General features: G+C 34.7%; 3 protein-coding genes across 10 annotated transcripts; 2 read left to right on the top strand and 1 right to left on the bottom strand.

The window, feature by feature from the left end:
• Nucleotides 1-519: 519 nt before the first annotated feature.
• LOC127257136 (uncharacterized protein At5g43822) lies at nucleotides 520-3,699 on the bottom strand. 4 transcript variants are annotated; one of them, XM_051283463.1, is made up of 7 exons: nucleotides 3,560-3,699; nucleotides 3,257-3,402; nucleotides 3,052-3,170; nucleotides 2,312-2,491; nucleotides 1,430-1,486; nucleotides 1,176-1,243; nucleotides 520-890 (listed from the first exon to the last, which is right to left on the bottom strand). In XM_051283463.1, exons 2-7 carry the CDS (start codon nucleotides 3,386-3,388, stop codon nucleotides 847-849), a joined length of 600 nt encoding a protein of 199 aa, XP_051139420.1. In that variant the 5' UTR covers nucleotides 3,389-3,402; nucleotides 3,560-3,699; the 3' UTR covers nucleotides 520-846. The 4 variants fall into 4 exon arrangements, with proteins under 4 accessions (XP_051139420.1, XP_051139421.1, XP_051139422.1 ...); XM_051283464.1 differs by having other exon boundaries at nucleotides 3,257-3,452; nucleotides 3,560-3,684; XM_051283465.1 differs by having other exon boundaries at nucleotides 3,257-3,449; nucleotides 3,560-3,684.
• A 38-nt stretch (nucleotides 3,700-3,737) lies between these two features.
• Nucleotides 3,738-8,335, top strand: LOC127257135 (putative pentatricopeptide repeat-containing protein At5g06400, mitochondrial). Of its 5 annotated transcripts, XR_007839944.1 has the most exons (4): nucleotides 3,738-6,988; nucleotides 7,080-7,170; nucleotides 7,560-7,661; nucleotides 7,898-8,096. XR_007839944.1 is itself a non-coding variant. In XM_051283462.1 (2 exons), exons 1-2 carry the CDS (start codon nucleotides 3,833-3,835, stop codon nucleotides 7,089-7,091), a joined length of 3,168 nt encoding a protein of 1,055 aa, XP_051139419.1. In that variant the 5' UTR covers nucleotides 3,738-3,832; the 3' UTR covers nucleotides 7,092-7,474. The 5 variants fall into 5 exon arrangements, 1 of the variants encoding a protein (XP_051139419.1); XR_007839945.1 differs by lacking the exons at nucleotides 7,560-7,661; nucleotides 7,898-8,096 and adding an exon at nucleotides 8,147-8,335; XR_007839943.1 differs by having other exon boundaries at nucleotides 7,560-8,099.
• Nucleotides 8,336-9,563: 1,228 nt separating this feature from the next.
• Nucleotides 9,564-18,624, top strand: LOC127257038 (uncharacterized). Its single transcript, XM_051283300.1, has 16 exons — nucleotides 9,564-9,913; nucleotides 10,699-11,075; nucleotides 11,172-11,397; nucleotides 11,470-11,715; nucleotides 11,809-11,924; nucleotides 12,281-12,379; nucleotides 12,472-12,559; nucleotides 12,740-12,969; nucleotides 14,389-14,573; nucleotides 14,745-14,944; nucleotides 16,034-16,366; nucleotides 16,456-16,557; nucleotides 16,949-17,246; nucleotides 17,664-17,812; nucleotides 17,952-18,236; nucleotides 18,307-18,624. Exons 2-16 carry the CDS (start codon nucleotides 10,774-10,776, stop codon nucleotides 18,514-18,516), a joined length of 3,069 nt encoding a protein of 1,022 aa, XP_051139257.1. The 5' UTR covers nucleotides 9,564-9,913; nucleotides 10,699-10,773; the 3' UTR covers nucleotides 18,517-18,624.
• The last annotated feature ends 1,121 nt before the right edge of the window (nucleotides 18,625-19,745 follow it).

The raw sequence follows: 19,745 nt of genomic DNA, 5'->3' as shown, positions 1-19,745 counted from the left end.
CGACGTCGGAGATATCCGCGTGGCTCGCCGGAGGCCAATTGAAAAAAAATGAAAAAAAAAAAAATCTACGTATCCTCCAGGTGTCGCTGACCTGGCAGGACACCTGACGGACACGTTGGCGAGCCACGCGGGCATCTCCGGCGCCGGAGGATTGAAACAACGAATATTTTTCACTTACGGGACTAGTTTGCGACAACCTCCACTTACAAGACTAACTAAAATGATAAGGGATCCAATTACGGGGACTAAAAAAACAGTTTACCCATGCACAAAAATATAAATTAATAAAATAAAAGTCGACAACCAAACAAACCCAAGTACCCATTTTTCAATAAATACACAATATCAAAATTAACCTTACTGGATGTTAATCATTTACTTGTCTCTACACAAAATAAGTTTTCATTGAACATATATAATAATCTTATTATTTTGTTTTCACACCAACGCATCAAATACTTGGAAATAAAAATTAAGAAGAAAAAAAAAAAAAAGAAAAAAAGACTGACCCAAAGGGCAAAACTTTGAAACTTTCTCATGCATTAAAATATCATTCAAGATGTCTAAAATTGAATCATCATACTATCAAATTAATGCATCCATCATTTCATCTTAAGAGTCGCATTCTGATGCAAAAGTTAGTAAATTTACTTACCGACCTGTCAAGAAAAACAGGAGAGGAGAGATCCCTTTCACAGTTCAAAACCCAAAGCAAACTAAAACCACACCCGAATTTGCTCCGACGACGACGGACAGAAGGGAGATCTTTAAGCATCAGTGTCGGGCTTCTGCAATGACCGCACACCCGTCTTGATGAGGAATGGATGGATAGTCTAGAGCAGCATCTCACGAGATCTCTTCAGCAAATATAATGCCGTACACAAATTGCACTGCACAAGATACATGTGTGCGAGAGAGTATTAAAATGGCAAGCATTTTTTTTTGACATGGTCATTCTAGCTAAAGCTTTTGACAGCTACCATTTAGAGAATTGTCATGGAAAAGCTTTGAAGAAACCTAAAAACCCGAGCATGCTTCTTAGCGATGAGGCATTTTGAAAATTGGCATTTCTTAACTGGATTGTGTGTTTATATTGAATATCTGTTTTGGTAATTATTGTTACTACATACAAAACCACGATATGAGTTTTCTGTTTGAATAAAAATTGAATTTACCTTCCTCTTGGGGAATATTAGGTTGATCAATCAAGAGTTGCTGAAGTGCACCTAAATCGCCCGTTGCACTGGAACAAAGTAAAGCCATTTAAAGAGGATATGAATAAATAATCATGTGTTAACTAAAACCACTTGAATAACTTGCTATTCATGACGTATTCATATATAATGAAATGCAAATGATGAATTTTCAATAGAAGTTTGAACAACTGGTGTTAGTTATGGAAGATGGTGCTAAGAAAAGCCTTGCGTACCTCGGTTTCAATGCAAGATCAGGAAGTGCTGAGATCACGGATAATTTAAGATGATACCTGCAGTTAAGCATTAACAATATGTTGGTTCTAGGAATTTGAAAGCCATTTCCCATTAGCGACGAAAGTAACACTTTAGGGAAAAAGAAAGGCAAAATCTCATGCATCACTTGGTCTAAGGATTTTCTGATGGAAAGAAGAAATAAACAAGAACAACAATAAATATAATATGTTTATTATTGTTTTTAATGTGTATATATATATATATGTGTATATGAATAAGAGTATAATCTAATTTAAAGAAGGTAGAGATAAAGTTACCATCATACTCATTATTCGGTAACTATAATCTAATTTAAAGAAGATAGAAACATAGTGTAAGCCAAGTGCCTTAAAAAGTTAAAATTGGAGAGTCACCAAACACATACAAACTAAGACTTGTTTACTTGGTAATTATTTTCACCTTTTTTACTATTCAACCCTTACGGTTCCCTATAAAATTAAATAATTTTTTCTCACAAATCATTGTATTCAAATCACTATTCAAAAAAAAAAAAAAAACCAACTAAACACATCCTAAACAAACATGATTGTTTGATATCAAACTAGGAATAATAACAAAAATAGCTTAGAGAAACTAAAAGAGCTGATCAAACGAACTAAAGCATGTGATTTTTTATTAATCAAAGTAGAAACAATAACTTCGACTGTAGTTTTATATGATTATATCTAGTCATGCAAATTTCTCGTAGGACAAAAAACATAAAAACTTGCTTCATAAAGTAAAGGATAAACAACTAGTACACCACTCTTTTCATTTTGGCCACCCAACCCAACATGGCATATGTGAAAGAAAAAGGCATTTTACTGATTTTCAGACATTACTCTGCTTGATGCATTTCTTCGAGGAGCCTAAGTCCGTCTAAACATTCTGAGAGTGTTGGTTTTACACCAACCCGCTGCTTCAGTTGTTTTGAATTTGATTTGGAAGATGAAGCTCCCACAAGCTGCCTGCTGTCACGAACTATCTTCTGAAGGGATGAGACAACCAAACGAAATTCTTCCCTGGGCAGAATGATTGATACAAAAGAAAAGAAAACAGATCACTTTCCACTACACTTTCACCACCGACAACATTCCATAAGTCAAAGAGCCAGCCTAATTTATTGTTTAAAATGATAAATATTTATTAATTATTCCTTCCATTTTTTCTCAAAATGTGTTTAAACTTGGCTAGGGATTACAGGCAGCAACATAGACAGAAGAAGTCATTAAAAAAAAAAAAAAAGAGCCAGCCTAATTTACTGTTTCACAAAATTCGCAAGACTCGGATACTTTCAATTAGCAGAAACAAAATTGAGTTACAATTGAACATCAGGAGACAGTAATGGCACCATAAAAGCACTGAAAGAAGCATGCTTTACAGAACTGATATTTACGAAGGAGACGGGAAACAATATGTAATCTATTATTTTACAAAATCGAAGTTAATTGTCAATATCCTGTTAAAAGTAACACAAAGCTTCATCAATGATTTAAAAGTAATCAATTTCTGAGCAAGAAAAACAAGAACAGTACAACACAAGATAAAATGTAAAGGCAACGAAAGGGAAAAAAGATACTACATAGTCTGCCCCATGGAGATCAAGATATGCTGCAGAGACTCCATTTGCCTTGCCAGCACCGCATCTTCTATTCCTTCAACGCACTTTAAAGCCCCATAATTCTTTCCATCTTGAATAATCTAAACATCAAATTGACAGAAAAAATTTCAGGAAAAAGGAAAATCGAAAACATACGTACAGAGGAAGCGATATGATTCAGAAAAACCTGCAACCTCTGGATGATAGAAGAGGCGTTACCAAATTGGGATATCAGCCTCGATTGAAGCTCTTCCCATCGGCACATCTCCCCCTTCACTCTCCTGAATTTCTGCCGATACTTGTTCACTATTGATTCCATCTTTTCTCAACCAACTGACTTGAGAAACATCAAATTAATCCACAACGCTTTAAACATACTCCTACTTTAACATAACCATAAAATCAAAACCAAACGGTGCACAGAAAAAAAAAAAAAGAAAAAAAAAAAAAGAAGTAAACTTCAAATCAAAAACACGTTTCGAGAACATACCATTACACCTCCGAATAGCGTTATTCCTTCGAAGTCGCTTCCGAATTCTCCGAGCGGCAGTGATCTCGGAAGAAGCAAATCGGGAATGACGTATGGAAAACTGAGAAGGGAATTTGAGATTTTTCTCGTGATTTTATAGTTTCACCACAAGGGCTTATACTTTAAATTATTATCATATTTACCCACTCTTTATCAAATATTTTAATTAAGCCCACTATATTTATATTATTTCTAGTGTGAAGAACTTTAGAATGATTTTCACGTCAGACCTCCATGAAGCACCTGTTCAAAGGTGGATTTTTGAAATCAAATCCTTGCAATGATATACCAAATTGGCGTAGTTTCTCGCCTGGAAAATTTCAATTAGTTGGGTCTTCAGTTGTGTCGTCAAGATCAGTTCAAACTTCCAGAAGAGCTGATGAAAATTCTGACTTGACTAACTCCAGAGAATCAAAAGGCTTTGGCCCTCTCTTGGATGAAATCCTTGGTATATTGGGCACTGATGCGATTGAGGTTGATACAAATGCTTCGGATCGGTTGTCGGAGTTCAAAGAAAGGCAGTTGAGAAGAGATGCGGGGCGCGGGGAGTCATCGTCGTTCCAGGGGCAAAGTGTTTGTAGAAATGCCGAGGAGAAAACAGACGATATAAAGATGGGAGGTGCACCGGGGGAAGGGATTTTGGATGAGATTGAAGTGGAAGATGTTAGCCCAGTAGTTCATAAGGTGACTGAGATTGTTAGGAGTGAAAACGCCGTCGTTTCAATGGAGGACAGGTTTGCCACTTGTGATTTCAACTGCAATGAGGAGGTAGTCGAGAAGGTGCTGAAGAGGTGTTTCAAAGTTCCTCATTTGGCTTTAAAGTTTTTCAATTGGGTGAAACACAGTAAAGGATTTAATCACACAACCAACACCTTTAATGTGATGATAAGTATAGCTGGGGAAGAGAAAGATATCAGTTTGGTAGAGAATTTGGCTGAGGAAATGAAGAAATCGTCGTGTGAGAGAGATGCTAAGACATGGACTATTCTTTTATCTCATTATGGGAAAGCAAATCACATCGGGAAAGCCTTGTTGGTGTTTGAGGAAATGAAGAGAGCTGGTGTTGAACCTGATTCGACTGCCTACAGAACAATGCTGCGTGCACTTTGTAATGCTCGAAAACCCGACCTAGCCTTGGAATTCTACAAGGATATGGTACTTAAGGAAGTGAAATTAGATGCTGGCTTATATAAACAGTTGCTCAAGTGTGTGGCGTCTGGGAATGCTGCTGCTGGTGTTCATTTGGTTGGTGAAAACATGGTGAGACTTTCTGAGATTCCTGAACCTCAGATTTATGGTTTGATGCTACAGAGTTTTTGCATTGCAGGGAGAATAAAAGAATCCTTAGAATTAATACAGGATATGAAGAATAAGAATGTAGTACTTGATGCCGGAATTTTTGAAACATTGGTGAAAGGGCTCTGTACCAAAGATAGAATTACAGATGCCATGGAAATTCTTGAAATAATGAAGAGAAGAAATGAGTTCAATCCAAATATTTATGGAATTCTTATAAGCGCTTATTTGAGAAGAAATGAAGTGACTGAGGCATTTAATCTTTTTGCTGCTGCGAAAAAGTTAGGAAATGTCCCGATCTCTACCTACACAAATTTGATGCAACACTTTTTCTGGAATAAGGAATTCCAGAAAGGCGTGGAGCTGTACAATGAGGTTCTCGAAAAGGGGATTCAATTGGATAGTGTGGCAATAACTGCTGTTGCGATTGCTTATGTTCAGCAAAATCGCCTTTCGGAAGCATCTAAAGTGTTCAAGAGCATGTATGAAAAGGGATTTAAGCCAACTCGTAAATCATATATAATTTTCATAAAGGAACTCTGTAAAGCTTCCAAAGCAGAAGAGATTGACAAGGTTTTGAGTGACTTGATTTGTGAATTAGATATTCGAGATGATGTCCTTAGGCAGGTTCTTTCTTACCTAGAAAGGAAAGGAGATTTGGAGAAGATGAATGTAATATTGGGAATACAGAGAGGTTTTACCTCTCATCCAAGAGGTAAAGAGGAACTTAATTCTGTTCGAGCAAATCAAGTGGAACTGGTAGGAGAACCAGAACAAAATCGATCATCACAGGAAAGGAGGCTAGACCACTTCCCGGAATCTGGTGCAGGAATCAATATTGATACTAGTGTACAACAAGTTTGCCAAATTTTATCATCCTTAAGTGATTGGTCCATTATTCAAGAGAGATTGGGGAAACTTAAAATCCAGTTTACGCCTGAACTTGTGGTAGGAATATTGCAGAATAGTGGCCCTAACATAGGCACTGCCTTAAAGTTTTTCTCATGGGTCGGGAAGCAATCAGGTTATTGCCACGCTGAAAAATCATACCATGCAGCCATTAAAATTGCCGGTCAAGGGAAAAACTTTAAGGAAATGAGATGCCTCTTTCATGAGATGAAAAAAAGAGGCTGCTTAATAACATCTGATACATGGACAATTATGATACAACAGTATGGTCGTATCGGGCTGACAGATATTGCTTTGAAGAGTTTCAAAGAGATGAAACTCAGTGGTTGCAAACCATCTAAAAGCACCTACAAGTCTTTGATCACTTCTCTTTGTGGAAAGAAAGGTAGGAAAGCTCGTGATGCAATCCAGCTGTATCATGAAATGGTTAGATCTGGCTTTGTGCCTGGTAAAGAATTGATTGAAACTTATATTTGCTGTTTATGCGAGGTCAATGAACTGTCAGAAGCAAGAACCTGTATTGAATCTTTGTATAAGTTTGGTTTTTCAGTCCCTTTATCTTACTCCTTGTACTTCAGGGCCCTTTCCCGGGCAGGGAGATTGGAGGATGCTTTAGCCTTGATGGATGAAATTGGTTCGGAAAAGAATATCCTGGACCAGTACACATATGGTAGCTTGATTCATGGATTATTGCGTAGGGGACAACTGGAAGAGGCATTGGCAAAGATCAAGAGTATGAAACAGGTGGGAATTAATCCGACAGTTCATGTATACACATCTTTGATAATTTACTTTCTTAAGGCGAAGGAGATTGATAGAGCTCACCAAACTTTAGAGGAAATGAAGAAACATGATTGTGAACCTAGCATAGTCACTTATTCAGCTCTGATTTGCGGATATGTGAGACTGGGACGGGTTAGCGATGCTTGGAGTCTTTTCCATCACCTGAAGCAAAATGGCCCGGCTCCCGATTTTAAGACTTACTCTATGTTCATTCACTGCCTTAGTAGAGTAGGCAACTCTGAAGAAGCATTCAAACTCATTTCTGAAATGCTGAACAATGGCATTATTCCCAGTACAATTAACTTCCGGAAAGTCATCTATGGACTGAATAGTGAAGGCAAACGAAATTTGGCGCGGATTGTGCTGAAGAAGAAATTGGATCTAGAAAGAAGCAGGAAACTGGTAACTCAAGCATCACTCATGCTCTTTATCTTAACAAAATACTTCAAATTTCAATTCAAATATTATTTGCTAATTTATCCATTGTATGCAGTTTCCATCTTGAGATACGACTCAAGAAGGGTTGTCATCTTGTACCTTTAACCAGCAAAGACTTGGGTGCAGCCAGAGGTTTTGGGATCAAGGTAAAGTTATGATACTGCTGTATTTTTATTGTTTTTTTACCTTCGAAAATTGGGATCTTCCTGTAATTATTCTCTTCTAACAGCCAGGATGAAAACAACTTAATGTGCATTTCAAATGTGTATAGCTCACTCCATTTTATTTCACAAAAAAAGGGGATAGATTGGACATATCTTTATCTGTAAACAGTCAAGCTGAATGAGATTCAGATTGTAGGTGAGTTGGGAACTTATTATTTGTTATCTTATTCTCCTTGGGGCTATTTTGTATGGTTGAAATTATTTGGAAAATTGCAAAAAATATCTCAAATGTAGTTTTAATTATCATTTTCAAATATATATATATATATGTTTTTTTACTTTCGCAACTTAGGACATTATGTATACTCCAGTCGAAAAAACACATGTGACCGTCACGTGCGCCTTCGTGACATGGCTGGAGCATACGTGGAGCCGTTGTTGTGTTGTCGTCCGCTTAATTGTCTGTCAGACAGGTGACGTGTAATTATTTTATTTTTTTCACTTTCGTAATTTAGAATATTATGTGTACTCCGGCTTAATTTTGACCTCTGGAGCCGGAAAAACAATTCGTTCTAAGCTTTTTCTTTATTATTTCAATTTGGTCCAATGGATGCTAAATTGAAATTTTTTAAAAAAAAAGAAAAAAAAAATTAGATATATATATTTTTCAAAAAGATAATTTCACATCACCTGTCTAACGATTACACAGGCTACTATACACTAGCAACGGCAACGTCTACGTATACGCAGCCCATGCGCGAAGGCGAACACTGTCATGTGCTTTTTTTTGGCGCCGAATGGTAAAAATAATGCTCGAAGTACTCATAATGTCCTAAATTGTTAAAATGAAAAAAAAAATGTTTCGAAAATAATAATCGAACCTACATACATGACATTTTTTTTCAAAATTTTCAAAATTATTTTATTCATTTTAATCACATATTTATCCCATCATTAGACTTAAAAACACCCTTAGCCAACACAAGGTAATGTGCCAAGCGAAAGATGGGGCAATTTGGAACCCACATGAGGCGTGATGAGACCTTGATGAAGACGAGGTTAAGTGGGAGAGAGTTGTCACCATGGGACATCGGAGGGTCCCGAGATGGTAGATTTACCGTTGTACATAGAGAAGGTTGTGCATTAGAGTAGGTTCTAGGTTCTAGGATAGTATATATGCCGTGTGTTCGGCTATAGGATTTTATCAAAATTCTACTATTTTTCTAAGTTTGAAATCAAACATCTTTTTTATTTTTTATATTATTTTAAAAATTAATTTTATATTCAAAATATCAAATTGTTGACTTTTTTTACCATTTAAATCTCAATTCAAAATTCAAATTCTCATACAAACACAACCCATGATGACTTTTTTTTTTTTGGGTATAAAAGGAACTCCATCCTCTTTATTTATATTGTTCAAGTATTTGCAATCCAAATAAACATAGCATTTGCGGTCCAAATATTCATAATTTCAATTTCTGCATTTGCAGAAAAATGAAATTTGTATATCTAATTATATATTTTTTATTTTTTGGATTTTTTACTATTTATTTTTTATAATTTATTTTAAAATACATTATTTTGATTCCATAATATTCATATCAAAATTATTATTATTAAAAAATTATCAATTAAATATGACAATATTTAGTCACTAATTTTTACTTCATTGATTTTTTTCTTTCATGATTTTTCATAATTAATTTATTTATTATTTTTCATTCGTAATATACAATATCATTCAAATCGATTCATTCAATTTGTTATAATCTTTTTTATATTTCTTAAAGTGAATGATCATTTCTACCAAACAGAGACATTCATGTAGCAAGTGTGGCTTATTAGATGGATTACTTGTGAATTTTGATTTTGATTTTATTATTTTAATAATTTTTTTAAAAAAAATATTAAATTAAATATTTATTTTTTATTTATTATATTATATTAAAATTTAATTTTATATTCAAAATATGATGTCTCATCAAACAATTATTTTAATTTTTACCATTCAAAACTAAAATTCCAAAAAAAAAAAAATATATAAAAACCGTTACATTTTTAGAAGTTTTCCAATTACGTACATTACATATATATATATATAAATCTTAAAATTAGCATGGGTATGAGTAAGATACAAGAAAATATTTATGAAAATTTAAATATATATCCAAAACTATAAAAACATATCCTAAGATTCATTGAGGAGCGTGCAGTGCACATGATCCTTTTGCTGAACAAGAAACGTGTTCATCGTTGGGAGAAAAAGAAATTACACAATCACCAAAAAAACGAAACAAAAAGAAAAGGCCACCCGCAATATTTTGAGAACCCCATGTTCTGTTTCGCCACGCCACCATCTGATCATTTGCAGTTTGCTTTGCTGCTAAATGGTAATCATTAAAAAAACTAGAGAGAGAAACCCGGGTTTGGTTTGGTTGTGTATGTACCAAGAAACGTGAAAAAAGTCGTATATGGGCGGGCGGGCGGTAGTGGGCCTTGGTCAGAGTAGAGGAGCCAGAGGGAATATGCTGTTCCATGGTCGAAAAAGGTTCCTTGCTCACATTCTCCAAACCGTGCTCCTCCTCTTCATTTCAATTTCTTCACCACTTTGCATTCGTCCACAATAAGCAACGACCAACGGATTGATTGATTGATTATAAATGGGCATGCGCCCAGCCTGCTCGTCGGCTTCCCTTCTCTCGCACATCTCTCTGTAATCAAGGTGCGCTTTCTCCTTTCTCTATCGGCTCTTATTTTTTTGTTGTCTCCAATCTTGGGTGTTAATGCGATGCGAGAGGAATTGATTGTGGGGTTCAAGAATCGAATGCGAATTTAGGTTTGAGAAATACGGATTCGGTGTTGCAAAACCTATTTGGCTTCATTTGGCTTCTTGCCTTCTTGATTTTTTCAATTGATTGAATAATTTGGTAGTTCTAGAAAGTTTCTGTGTAGTTTTTTGAATCTTTGTATTTATACTTTTGCGTACGCGTAGTTTCCTTTTCCAGAATTTATAATCTCTGGTTTAGTTTTGTCTCCCGTATTATTATCAGCTCTTTCTTGTGCAAATCCTCGGCATTTTAATTGGGAATTTTCCGTAATTACTTTCATTATTATATTCTACGGGATTTATCATTTTTATGAGGATCTTGTCTTTTAGCCAATATGTTAAAAATTATGATAGCATAGTCGATGATAATTTTGTGAATCTTTTACCTTCATATTCCATATGAATGGAGCTTCTTCATACACCCTACATAGTAAAGATCTAAAACCCACTAACTGCCAGCTGCGTCACGAAGTCGTGACTTAGACCCTCAATGTGGTTGTTAAACGATGTGGAAGAGGCCTTTAGACTCTGCTGTATACTTTGGGATAAGCCTGAATTAGCCATGATTGTCATAGGTTTAGATAACCCAATGGCTGGATAAAAATAAAGAATGTATGAGTAAAGATGCGAAACTTTTTAATTTGTGGTTGGTCATGTTTAATGGAAACTTGTTTTTGCAGGAATCAGTAGCTGGTGTTAGTTGTGAAGGTGCTTCCTACACAATTTCAGAAAATTAGGGCAAGTATTTCAGGAGGATGATGGGATCTGATAAGCAACCTGTTGGTTTACTGGATACTCTGAATATGGAAACAGTCAGAACGATTTTCACTCACACGTACCCTTATCCACATCAGCATTCTCGGCATGCCGTCATTGCGGTCTTTATAGGCTGCCTATTTTTCATATCATCAGATAATATGCATACTCTCATTCAGAAGTTAGACAGCAATATAAAATGGTGGTCAATATATGGCGGTTTGCTTGGATTCTTCTATTTCTTTTCTTCTCCATTTATAGGCAAAACAATCAAACCAAGTTATTCAAACTTCAGTCGCTGGTAGATTATCTTTTTCACTTTTTCCTCAATATAATACTTGAATGCCCTTGTTAATTAGGTTAATGAGTTAAAAATTGTGTCTCTTTTCAAATTCAGGTACATTGCCTGGATATTGGTGGCCGCGTTATATCATCTTCCAAGTTTTCAATCGATGGGAGTTGATATGAGGATGAATCTTTCTTTGTTTCTGACTATCTATGTGTCCTCAATTTTGTTTCTCCTTGTATTCCATATTGTATTTATTGGCCTCTGGTATATTGGCCTTGTTGCTCGTGTGGCTGGACGGAGGCCTGCAATTCTAACAATACTTCAAAATTGTGCTGTAAGTTCTGAAAATTATCCTGTATAAAATGCATTGTTCTTGGTTCTTATTTCTGCTGCTATTATTGTGTAGGTTATAAGTATAGCGTGTTGTGTATTTTATAGCCACTGTGGCAATCGTGCAATTACAAGAGAAAAGTCATTTGAAAGGAGATTCTCAGCTTGGTTTACACTGTGGAACAAGGAAGAGAGGAATTCATGGCTTACAAAATTTGTTCGTATAAATGAGTTTAAAGATCAAGTTTGCTCATCTTGGTTTGCTCCTGTTGGGTCAGCTAATGATTATCCATTTTTATCAAAATGGGTCATTTATGGTGAAGTAAGGCTTTATATTCTTGTTTTTGCTGTGCTTTATTTGTGAATACAGTGATGTTTGACACTTCTGTCTGTTGGTGGTGTGTATATTCTACAGGCTTGTAGTGGAGGCTCGTGTGTGGAATCTCCAGCTGAAATTTCGCCTATATATTCCTTGTGGGCCACTTTCATAGGCCTCTACATGGCTAACTATGTGGTTGAACGATCAACAGGGTGAGAGTTAACTTATGATTTGCTCTGATGTATATATACATGTATATAGTTTTGAATATTAACTTATTTGCCTCTAGTTTATGGTCCTCTAAGGTTCATCCTGAGACATGTTTGTGTGTTTAATGCTTTTGTGTGTGTGTTGATTCCTTTGTAATAACATGTAAGGAAGAAATGATTACAAAAAGGAGTTTTGACCTTTTATTTGCCTTTCCCTTTCTTTTTTTTATATGCTCATTGTATTTATTTATTTATTTACTTTGGTTTTTATCTTTCTGATTTATATTTGGAGCTTTCATATGCTTTGACCATTTATGTTGATTAATCTTCTTTTTACATTGGCATCTAACAATGAACAGATGGGCTCTTACTCACCCTGTGGCACAAAAAGAAGTTGAGAAGAAGAAAAAGAAGCAAATGAAGCCTGATTTTTTGGATATGGTTCCTTGGTATTCTGGGTATGTCTCTCTCTCTCTCTCTCAATCTATCTCCGTCCTTATCAATGTATCCACCTTCATCATTATACTGATTTCAATTATATGATGTATAGGACATCAGCTGATTTGTTTAAGACAGTTTTTGATCTGCTGGTCTCCGTAACTGTGTTTGTTGGCCGGTTTGACATGCGCATGATGCAGGTATGCCAGTGTGTCTGGTATTTGCTCTTGTTTTTGTAGTTGTTAGTATGCAGCTTGTTTGATTTTGTTGGTGTTTAAGGGTTGGGGAGGTGACATTTTCCTTTTATACTATTTCATTTTTTTTACTGAAAAAATTCTGTGGAATTACTCATTTGTCTTTGTTTTAAATATTACACACAGGCTGCAATGAGCAGAGTTGAGGATGGAGCTAAGCAAGAGGATCTTCTGTATGATCAATTTAGCGGAGAAGATGAACTATGGTTTGATTTCATGGCTGATACAGGTGACGGTGGCAATTCTTCATATAGTGTGGCAAGGCTTCTTGCTCAGCCCTCAATCAGGGTTCGGAATAATGATTCTTTTATTGTGCTGCCGCGTGCAAACTTGCTCCTTATTGGTGGTGACCTTGCGTAAGTTCACCCACTTCTAATTAACTTTTTTTATTCTTTTAGGTGTTTCATTATCTTTCTAAAGTCAATGGAAGTTGTCTAAACAATTAGTGGTGTGGATTGACCATCAAATGTGTGGCATAATAGAATGGTTTTTACCACATATTGTTGACACCCCTTATGATGCATACCAAGCATGCTAAATTTCACGCACACACACACAAACGTATATATAAATATATATTATGTATCTATTGGTTTCCATTTCTATTACTTGCTTAGATCAATAGGGTGTGTTTGGTTCAAAGATTTTGGCAGAAACTTATTATTCACTAAATTTTTTTTCGAAAACATCATATCAAATACCAATTTTTATTTTTTCTACTATACTAAAAATCAATTTTACATTCAAAACATCACATTAACACATTTATATCACACCATACTACTATTCAAATTCAATTTTTTTACTATTCAAAACTCAAACTCAAAATTCAAACTCCCAACCAAATACACCCAATGATCCTAGCGTTTCTTCTTATTGATAGTTTCTTGCTTACCACTTAGCGTTAGATAAATGCTGGATTCTTTGTTTTCTGAGATAAGTCAATGAGGTTATATTTTTTCTATTTAAATTGATATCAGTCTTGTTTTCAGCCCCCACTTTTGGCAGCTAGATTTAATAGTACCTTCAATGTATGTTCTATGCAATTTTATTAGTCAATTTTAATATTCTACCAAGGAGCATATTCTGAGTTCAAAAAATTGGAATGATGAATTACTCAGTTCTCTTATTCTATTAAATCATGTCAATCCTTTCTTTTATTACCATTAGGATTACTAAAATTAGGAATTTTGCACGCTCAAATAGTTTGAGGTGCACTTGCTATCTCATTTATATATTATTGTGTATAATTGCTAACCCCAAGGATTGCTAGCCTATTTTTTAAACAACTGAATAGCTATTGTGATAAGTGGTTGGTTAGTTACCATTTTCTTCAGAAATGCAAAACATCTTTCACTAGATATTTTTTTTTCTATGTACATGTGGGTAATTACAAAATATCATTTCTAAATATCTTCATGTGGATAAAGAACACCAAAGAAAACCAAAATCTTTCTTTTATAGTTCAATTTACCTTGCGGCACAGACACTTATTTTTGTCTTTGTTTTTTTCAAATCCAGTCTTATTTCACAGTGGTGATATGCAATTTACCATTTAGATAACTAGTTTTACTGCATATAACAGGAATGATCTGAAGTCTTCCGGTCTAATGGTAAATGGAACTTTTTATCATAACACAGCAGTTTGTGTTTTCTGTGAAAATGACTTGTTTTCTTTTAGTAGTCAATTTTCTTTTTAGTAGTCCTGTTGTCTGGCATGCTGGAGTCAAACTCTTAAGTCATGCTTCTACAACTGAATTCTTATTGTTGTTCAGGTACCCCAATCCCTCTTCATTTACATACGAGAAGCGTCTTTTCCGCCCATTTGAGCATGCTCTTCAGCCTCCTATCTGGTATAAAGAGGAGCACATAGCTGTAAATAAACCAGAATTGCCTCCTGGGATATCAGAACTCAAGAAGTATGATGGACCTCAATGCTTTGTCATACCTGGAAATCATGGTTAGTTTCGCTCTCCATATGAAAATTTACTAATGCCTAACTTTGATACCTTATTGCACCACTGGCTGCATATATTTATTATTAACCATGGCTTTCATCATTTGAATTTTTTAGTCTTCTGTGCTGTTTGTATAATTTTTAATATGGTTTAGCATCGCTATTGGTTTGCAGATTGGTTTGATGGGCTTCAGACATTTATGCGCTACATTTGTCACAAGAGCTGGCTCGGAGGCTGGTTTATGCCCCAAAAGAAAAGTTATTTCGCACTTCAGCTACCAAAGGGATGGTGGGTCTTTGGCCTTGACCTTGCACTCCATTGTGATATTGATGTATACCAGTTCAAGTTTTTCTCTGAACTGATAAAAGATAAGGTAAATATCTTATTGCCTTTGATTATATGTTTTTTCATAAATTCTTGTTACTGGGTCACTCAATTCATGTTTTAACTTTTTCATAAATTTTTGCTGATTATATTTTTTTTCATAAATATTTTATTGATTGATCAATGCATGTTTTGACTTTTTTTCATCTGGGGGGATTGCAAAAACTTTAAAGTTTGAGAGGTTGTTGTATGGTAACCTTTTTTTATTAACAATACCCAGATATTGAATGACCCAGAATTTTGTTCTCTTATGATATGGCCAGAAGTTTAGTGGGCCATTGTACTGTCTCTGAAGTATTGCCAGTAGATGTGATGCCCTCGCCTCCTCTATCTAGTCTTGATAACTTTTATTTCCCATTATGATGTGAGGTTGCTTGCATCAGAGATTCAGAGGATACAAATCATGTGAACATATAAGTTTGTATTGGCTATTTTGCTGGGTCACCTTCTGCTTATTAGAGTTGGAGAGTTCTCTGTGGAAAGAGAAATGCTATGTGATAGTTGCTTAATATTTGTAAGCCGAGAATGCTTTATCATACGCTTCAGGAGAACCTGTCCTCATTTCATTGATACTGTGAACAAGGGAAGCAGAACTTGCCTTGCAAATAATTAAACAAATTGGATTCCAGAAATAGAGTTCATGCACTTAGAGAGTAGTAAGCTGCAGCACCATAGGCTGTGCAATCTCATTCCTCGTCATTGAATGTATTCAATGTGTCACTCATGCAAAAAAAAGAGAAAAGAAAAGAAATGTCACTCATGCTGTGTTTCTGCAATGGGATAAAGTCTTTGCCAATATTGACCCAAGTGGTTGGACTAGATTTCGGTGATTATAAATATTATAGAAAGTGTCTGATGACGTGATAGCACAAGCCTCAGAATAGTTGGCAGATAGTTCTCTAGTTTGAATTGTTCTTTTGTGTTTTCCATAAATGAATTCAAGGGTGCCCACTGTTTAATTTACAGACATTGGCATGTCTTTGATGTGGCTTACTTCAGTGGCAGCAGCATTGTCTTGTTAGTTTGCAGAATTTACCATATGCTTATTCTGACTCGTCTTTTCCCTTTGCATTTCTAGGTGCGTGAACATGATTCTGTGATCATCATGACCCACGAACCTAACTGGCTTCTTGATTGGTACTGGAATGACTCAACTGGGAAGAATGTAACACACCTGATACGTGATCATTTAAGAGGGAGATGTAAGCTACGAATGGCTGGAGACTTGCATCATTATATGCGCCATTCATACATTCCATCACAGAAACCTGTATTGGTGCAACATCTGCTCGTTAATGGTTGTGGCGGAGCATTCTTACATCCCACTCATGTCTTTAGTAATTTCAACAGCTATTACGGGACATCTTATGAAAGCAAGGCTTCTTATCCATCCTTTGAAGACTCCAGCAGGGTATGTTGATTGTTTAATCATCCAATCAGTTTGAGCATACTATCACCTTTATTTAATTGCTGTCGTATCAAACCAATTTATGTTGACAGATTGCATTAGGAAATATATTGAAGTTTCGGAAGAAAAATTGGCAGTTTGACTTCATAGGTGGTATCATATATTTTGTTTTGGCCTTCTCCATGTTTCCGCAGGTAATGATTTTGCTTCGATTATGTGATAAGTTGGGAATTACTTCTCTGCAAAGTAAGAATGTTAAAAAAGCCTCCAATACCAAAAAATAAATAATAAAAAAGATCACCCTGATAATTAACAGTGTAATTTGAATAAACTCTGAATATATATATATATTAACTTTGAAGGAAAAAAGAAAGCAAATCCTTTATTGAGAGGTAAAAGGGATTATTTTGAAAAACAAGTACAATTTTACATGTGGTTTTGATTATTTGGTATATTATGTGTTCTAATTTGTAATTTACGCTACAGTTTGTGACATAAGGAAGTTATATCATTCTTATTTCAATTGCTTGGAGAACTTAAACATTGATAGATGAATAACTAACAGCATATTTCCTCTTCTTTCAGTGCAAGCTAGATCACATCTTACAGGATGATACTTTCTCTGGTCACCTGAAGAATTTCTTTGGGACAGTATGGGATGCCTTCATCTATATGTTTGGGCGTTCATACATTTCCTTAGCTGGTGCTTTAATTCTGTTAATAATCGCTATTACCTTTGTGCCTTCAAAAGTGTCACGAAAAAGAAAAGTGATTATTGGTGTTCTCCACGTCTCTGCACACTTGTCTGCTGCCTTGATTCTTATGCTCCTTTTGGAATTGGGTGTCGAGACATGCATCCGACATAAGTTGTTGGCAACTTCAGGTGACTGGCCTTTCTGTCTTGATTCTCACTGTTATTTCATTCCCAGGAAGAATTGATTTGTTTGTGTATGTGTGTGTTTTGGAAGTGTTTTGAGCAAATATTACGTTGAGTTATTGTTTTAATTAGTATTATCAAATTGTTTTTATAATATTTATCTAATTCAATATTGAAAAAAGAAAAATTATCGAATGATTTAATAAGGTACAGGATCTGTAAATAAATTTGAATTCAATAAGACTGTATAATATGTATTGCATTGTTGAGTTTCTTATATTTATGTAAAAAGTGGATAGTGTCACATTTGTTTGAGTTATGTTTGGTGGATTTAGCTATTCAAAAGTTTACGATTATTGGCAAAAATATTTTTCAAAATATGCGAATACGAATTGATGTTATTGGAGCTATGTTTGTGTTCAGGCTACCACACTTTGTATGAATGGTACCGTTCCGTGGAGAGCGAGCATTTTCCTGACCCAACTGGTCTTCGGAAACGTATCGAGCATTGGACATTCGGCCTCTATCCCGCGTGCATCAAGTACCTGATGTCTGCTTTCGACGTTCCTGAGGTACAAACACAATATCACTTTTTTTTATATTTACTGAAATGTACTCGTTAGCCCCTCCGATTATATACATAATTATATATGTAGATTTTTTTTAAAGATCTATAAACCTTTCTCATCTTATCTGGCTTGTGATTCTTAGGTCATGGCGGTGAGCAGAACGAGCATCTGCAAGAAAGGGATAGATTCACTTTCCCGAGGCGGTGCTGCAATATACTATGCGTCTGTCTTCCTCTACTTCTGGGTCTTTTCTACTCCCGTCGTTTCGCTGGTCTTCGGAAGCTACCTTTACATCTGCATCAATTGGCTCCACATACACTTCGACGAAGCCTTCTCGTCGCTCCGTATTGCTAACTACAAGTCGTTCACACGGTTCCACATCAACCGCAAAGGAAATCTCGAAGTTTTCACCCTTGCAGTCGACAAGGTAAGAATCCATCCGACCACCATCTCTCTGAATCTTGAAAATGGTTGCTCACCAACAAATCTTTCCACAGGTGCCGAAAGAGTGGAAGCTGGATCCGAGCTGGGAAGGCGAATCGAAGCTGCCGCAGAATCTCAGCCACACAAGAAAATTCCCGAGCAAGTGGCGATCGGTTCTCCCGTTTCAGGACCCGGTGAGCAGCGTAAAAATCGTCGACCATTTTGTGGTGGAACAGACAGTGAGACCTGAAGAAGTATTAGCTAATGGATCAGTAGCTCATTGATCGATCGATGGAATGTAGGGAATGAATGGTAGAATAGTTAAAAGTGTATAAAAAGAAAATGTGTAGAATTCAATTCATAGATGATAATGGAAAACACAGTTATGGTTCGATGTCTGTCTGATTGCTTCTGTATTTTTACTTGATGCAATTTATGACATTCTAGTGTATTGTATTGTATGCAGGCATTATAATGTAACACATCTAGGTTGTTATTATGCTGCTTATAAACAGAGATTTGTCTTTTCTATATATAGAGAAAAATGTGGGAATTCATAATTTTAATTTTGCAGAGAGAGAATGAGTCGTTTTTAACAAAAAAAATAAAAATAAAAAAATTTAATTTTATAAAAAATTGTATAAAAAATATTATTTAAATCAAATAAAAAATAAACCTCCTGATGATTGGATTTTTGGTTGAAAGTTTGATTTAATAATATTTATTTGTAATACTATAATATATACTTATATGATTAAAGATTTCAAAATTTATATTTTCATAAAATATACTATTAAATATGAATATTATTATAAAAATAAAATAAAATTTTATGTAATATAAATAAAATATATATATATATATGGATAAATTAAATTTATGGAGAAGCTATTGTTTTTTTATTTTTTTATTTTTATAACGTATAACTAATCGAACTATATGTGGCATGTGAACCTGAAGCTATCATGGTTTAAACCCATGATCCAATTACAAATTCAGTTTCAACGCCACCCGACCATCCCAATTATTGTCCTTATATAGACGGCAAACAAGGTAATGATTTTATATTGTGACAATTCTATTTATGAGATGTGCTGAATGAATTTGAAATTAATGATAATAATATTTTATATGTTAACATGATATTTCAGTTTTGGTTTTAATATTTTAAATAAAAATATTGAATTTAATATTTATTATAGTATTATATTGAAATATAATTTTGATATTTAAAATATTAAATTAAACAATTATTTCAATTCAAAATTTTACTATTTTTAAAACCATAACTCACAAATAAACACACATCCGCTTATGTATGGACAATTGTTATTTGATATTAGGTCATATTTACTTTCTTCAATTTCAATAAAAAATATTTATATTTATATCAAAATTATTTATTTTAAATTAAATATTAATAAAATTATATCAATATTTATACCATTGTTTAGAAAATAAAATTTTATAAAATACAAAAAATAAAAAATAAATATAATTATAATACATATAT

The sequence above is a fragment of the Andrographis paniculata genome, unplaced genomic scaffold (genome assembly GCF_009805555.1).
Source record: "Andrographis paniculata isolate CXL003 unplaced genomic scaffold, ASM980555v1 Contig57END, whole genome shotgun sequence".
Classification (NCBI taxonomy): Eukaryota; Viridiplantae; Streptophyta; class Magnoliopsida; order Lamiales; family Acanthaceae; genus Andrographis; species Andrographis paniculata.
This window is presented reverse-complemented; position numbering and strand designations above follow the sequence as displayed.

Excerpts from the sequence above, each read along its gene's own strand:
- LOC127257136 (XM_051283463.1), bottom strand. The coding sequence starts at position 3,388 with ATGGAATCAATAGTGAACAAGTATCGGCAGAAATTCAGGAGAGTGAAG. Across the intron at positions 3,171-3,256 it reads CTATCATCCAGAGGTTGCAG|ATTATTCAAGATGGAAAGAA; the intron begins GTTTTTCTGAAT and ends TTTGATGTTTAG. Across the intron at positions 1,244-1,429 it reads GATCTTGCATTGAAACCGAG|TGCAACGGGCGATTTAGGTG; the intron begins GTACGCAAGGCT and ends ACTTTGTTCCAG.
- LOC127257135 (XM_051283462.1), top strand. The coding sequence starts at position 3,833 with ATGAAGCACCTGTTCAAAGGTGGATTTTTGAAATCAAATCCTTGCAAT.
- LOC127257038 (XM_051283300.1), top strand. The coding sequence starts at position 10,774 with ATGATGGGATCTGATAAGCAACCTGTTGGTTTACTGGATACTCTGAAT. Across the intron at positions 11,076-11,171 it reads TATTCAAACTTCAGTCGCTG|GTACATTGCCTGGATATTGG; the intron begins GTAGATTATCTT and ends TTTCAAATTCAG. Across the intron at positions 16,367-16,455 it reads CCTTTGAAGACTCCAGCAGG|ATTGCATTAGGAAATATATT; the intron begins GTATGTTGATTG and ends TTATGTTGACAG.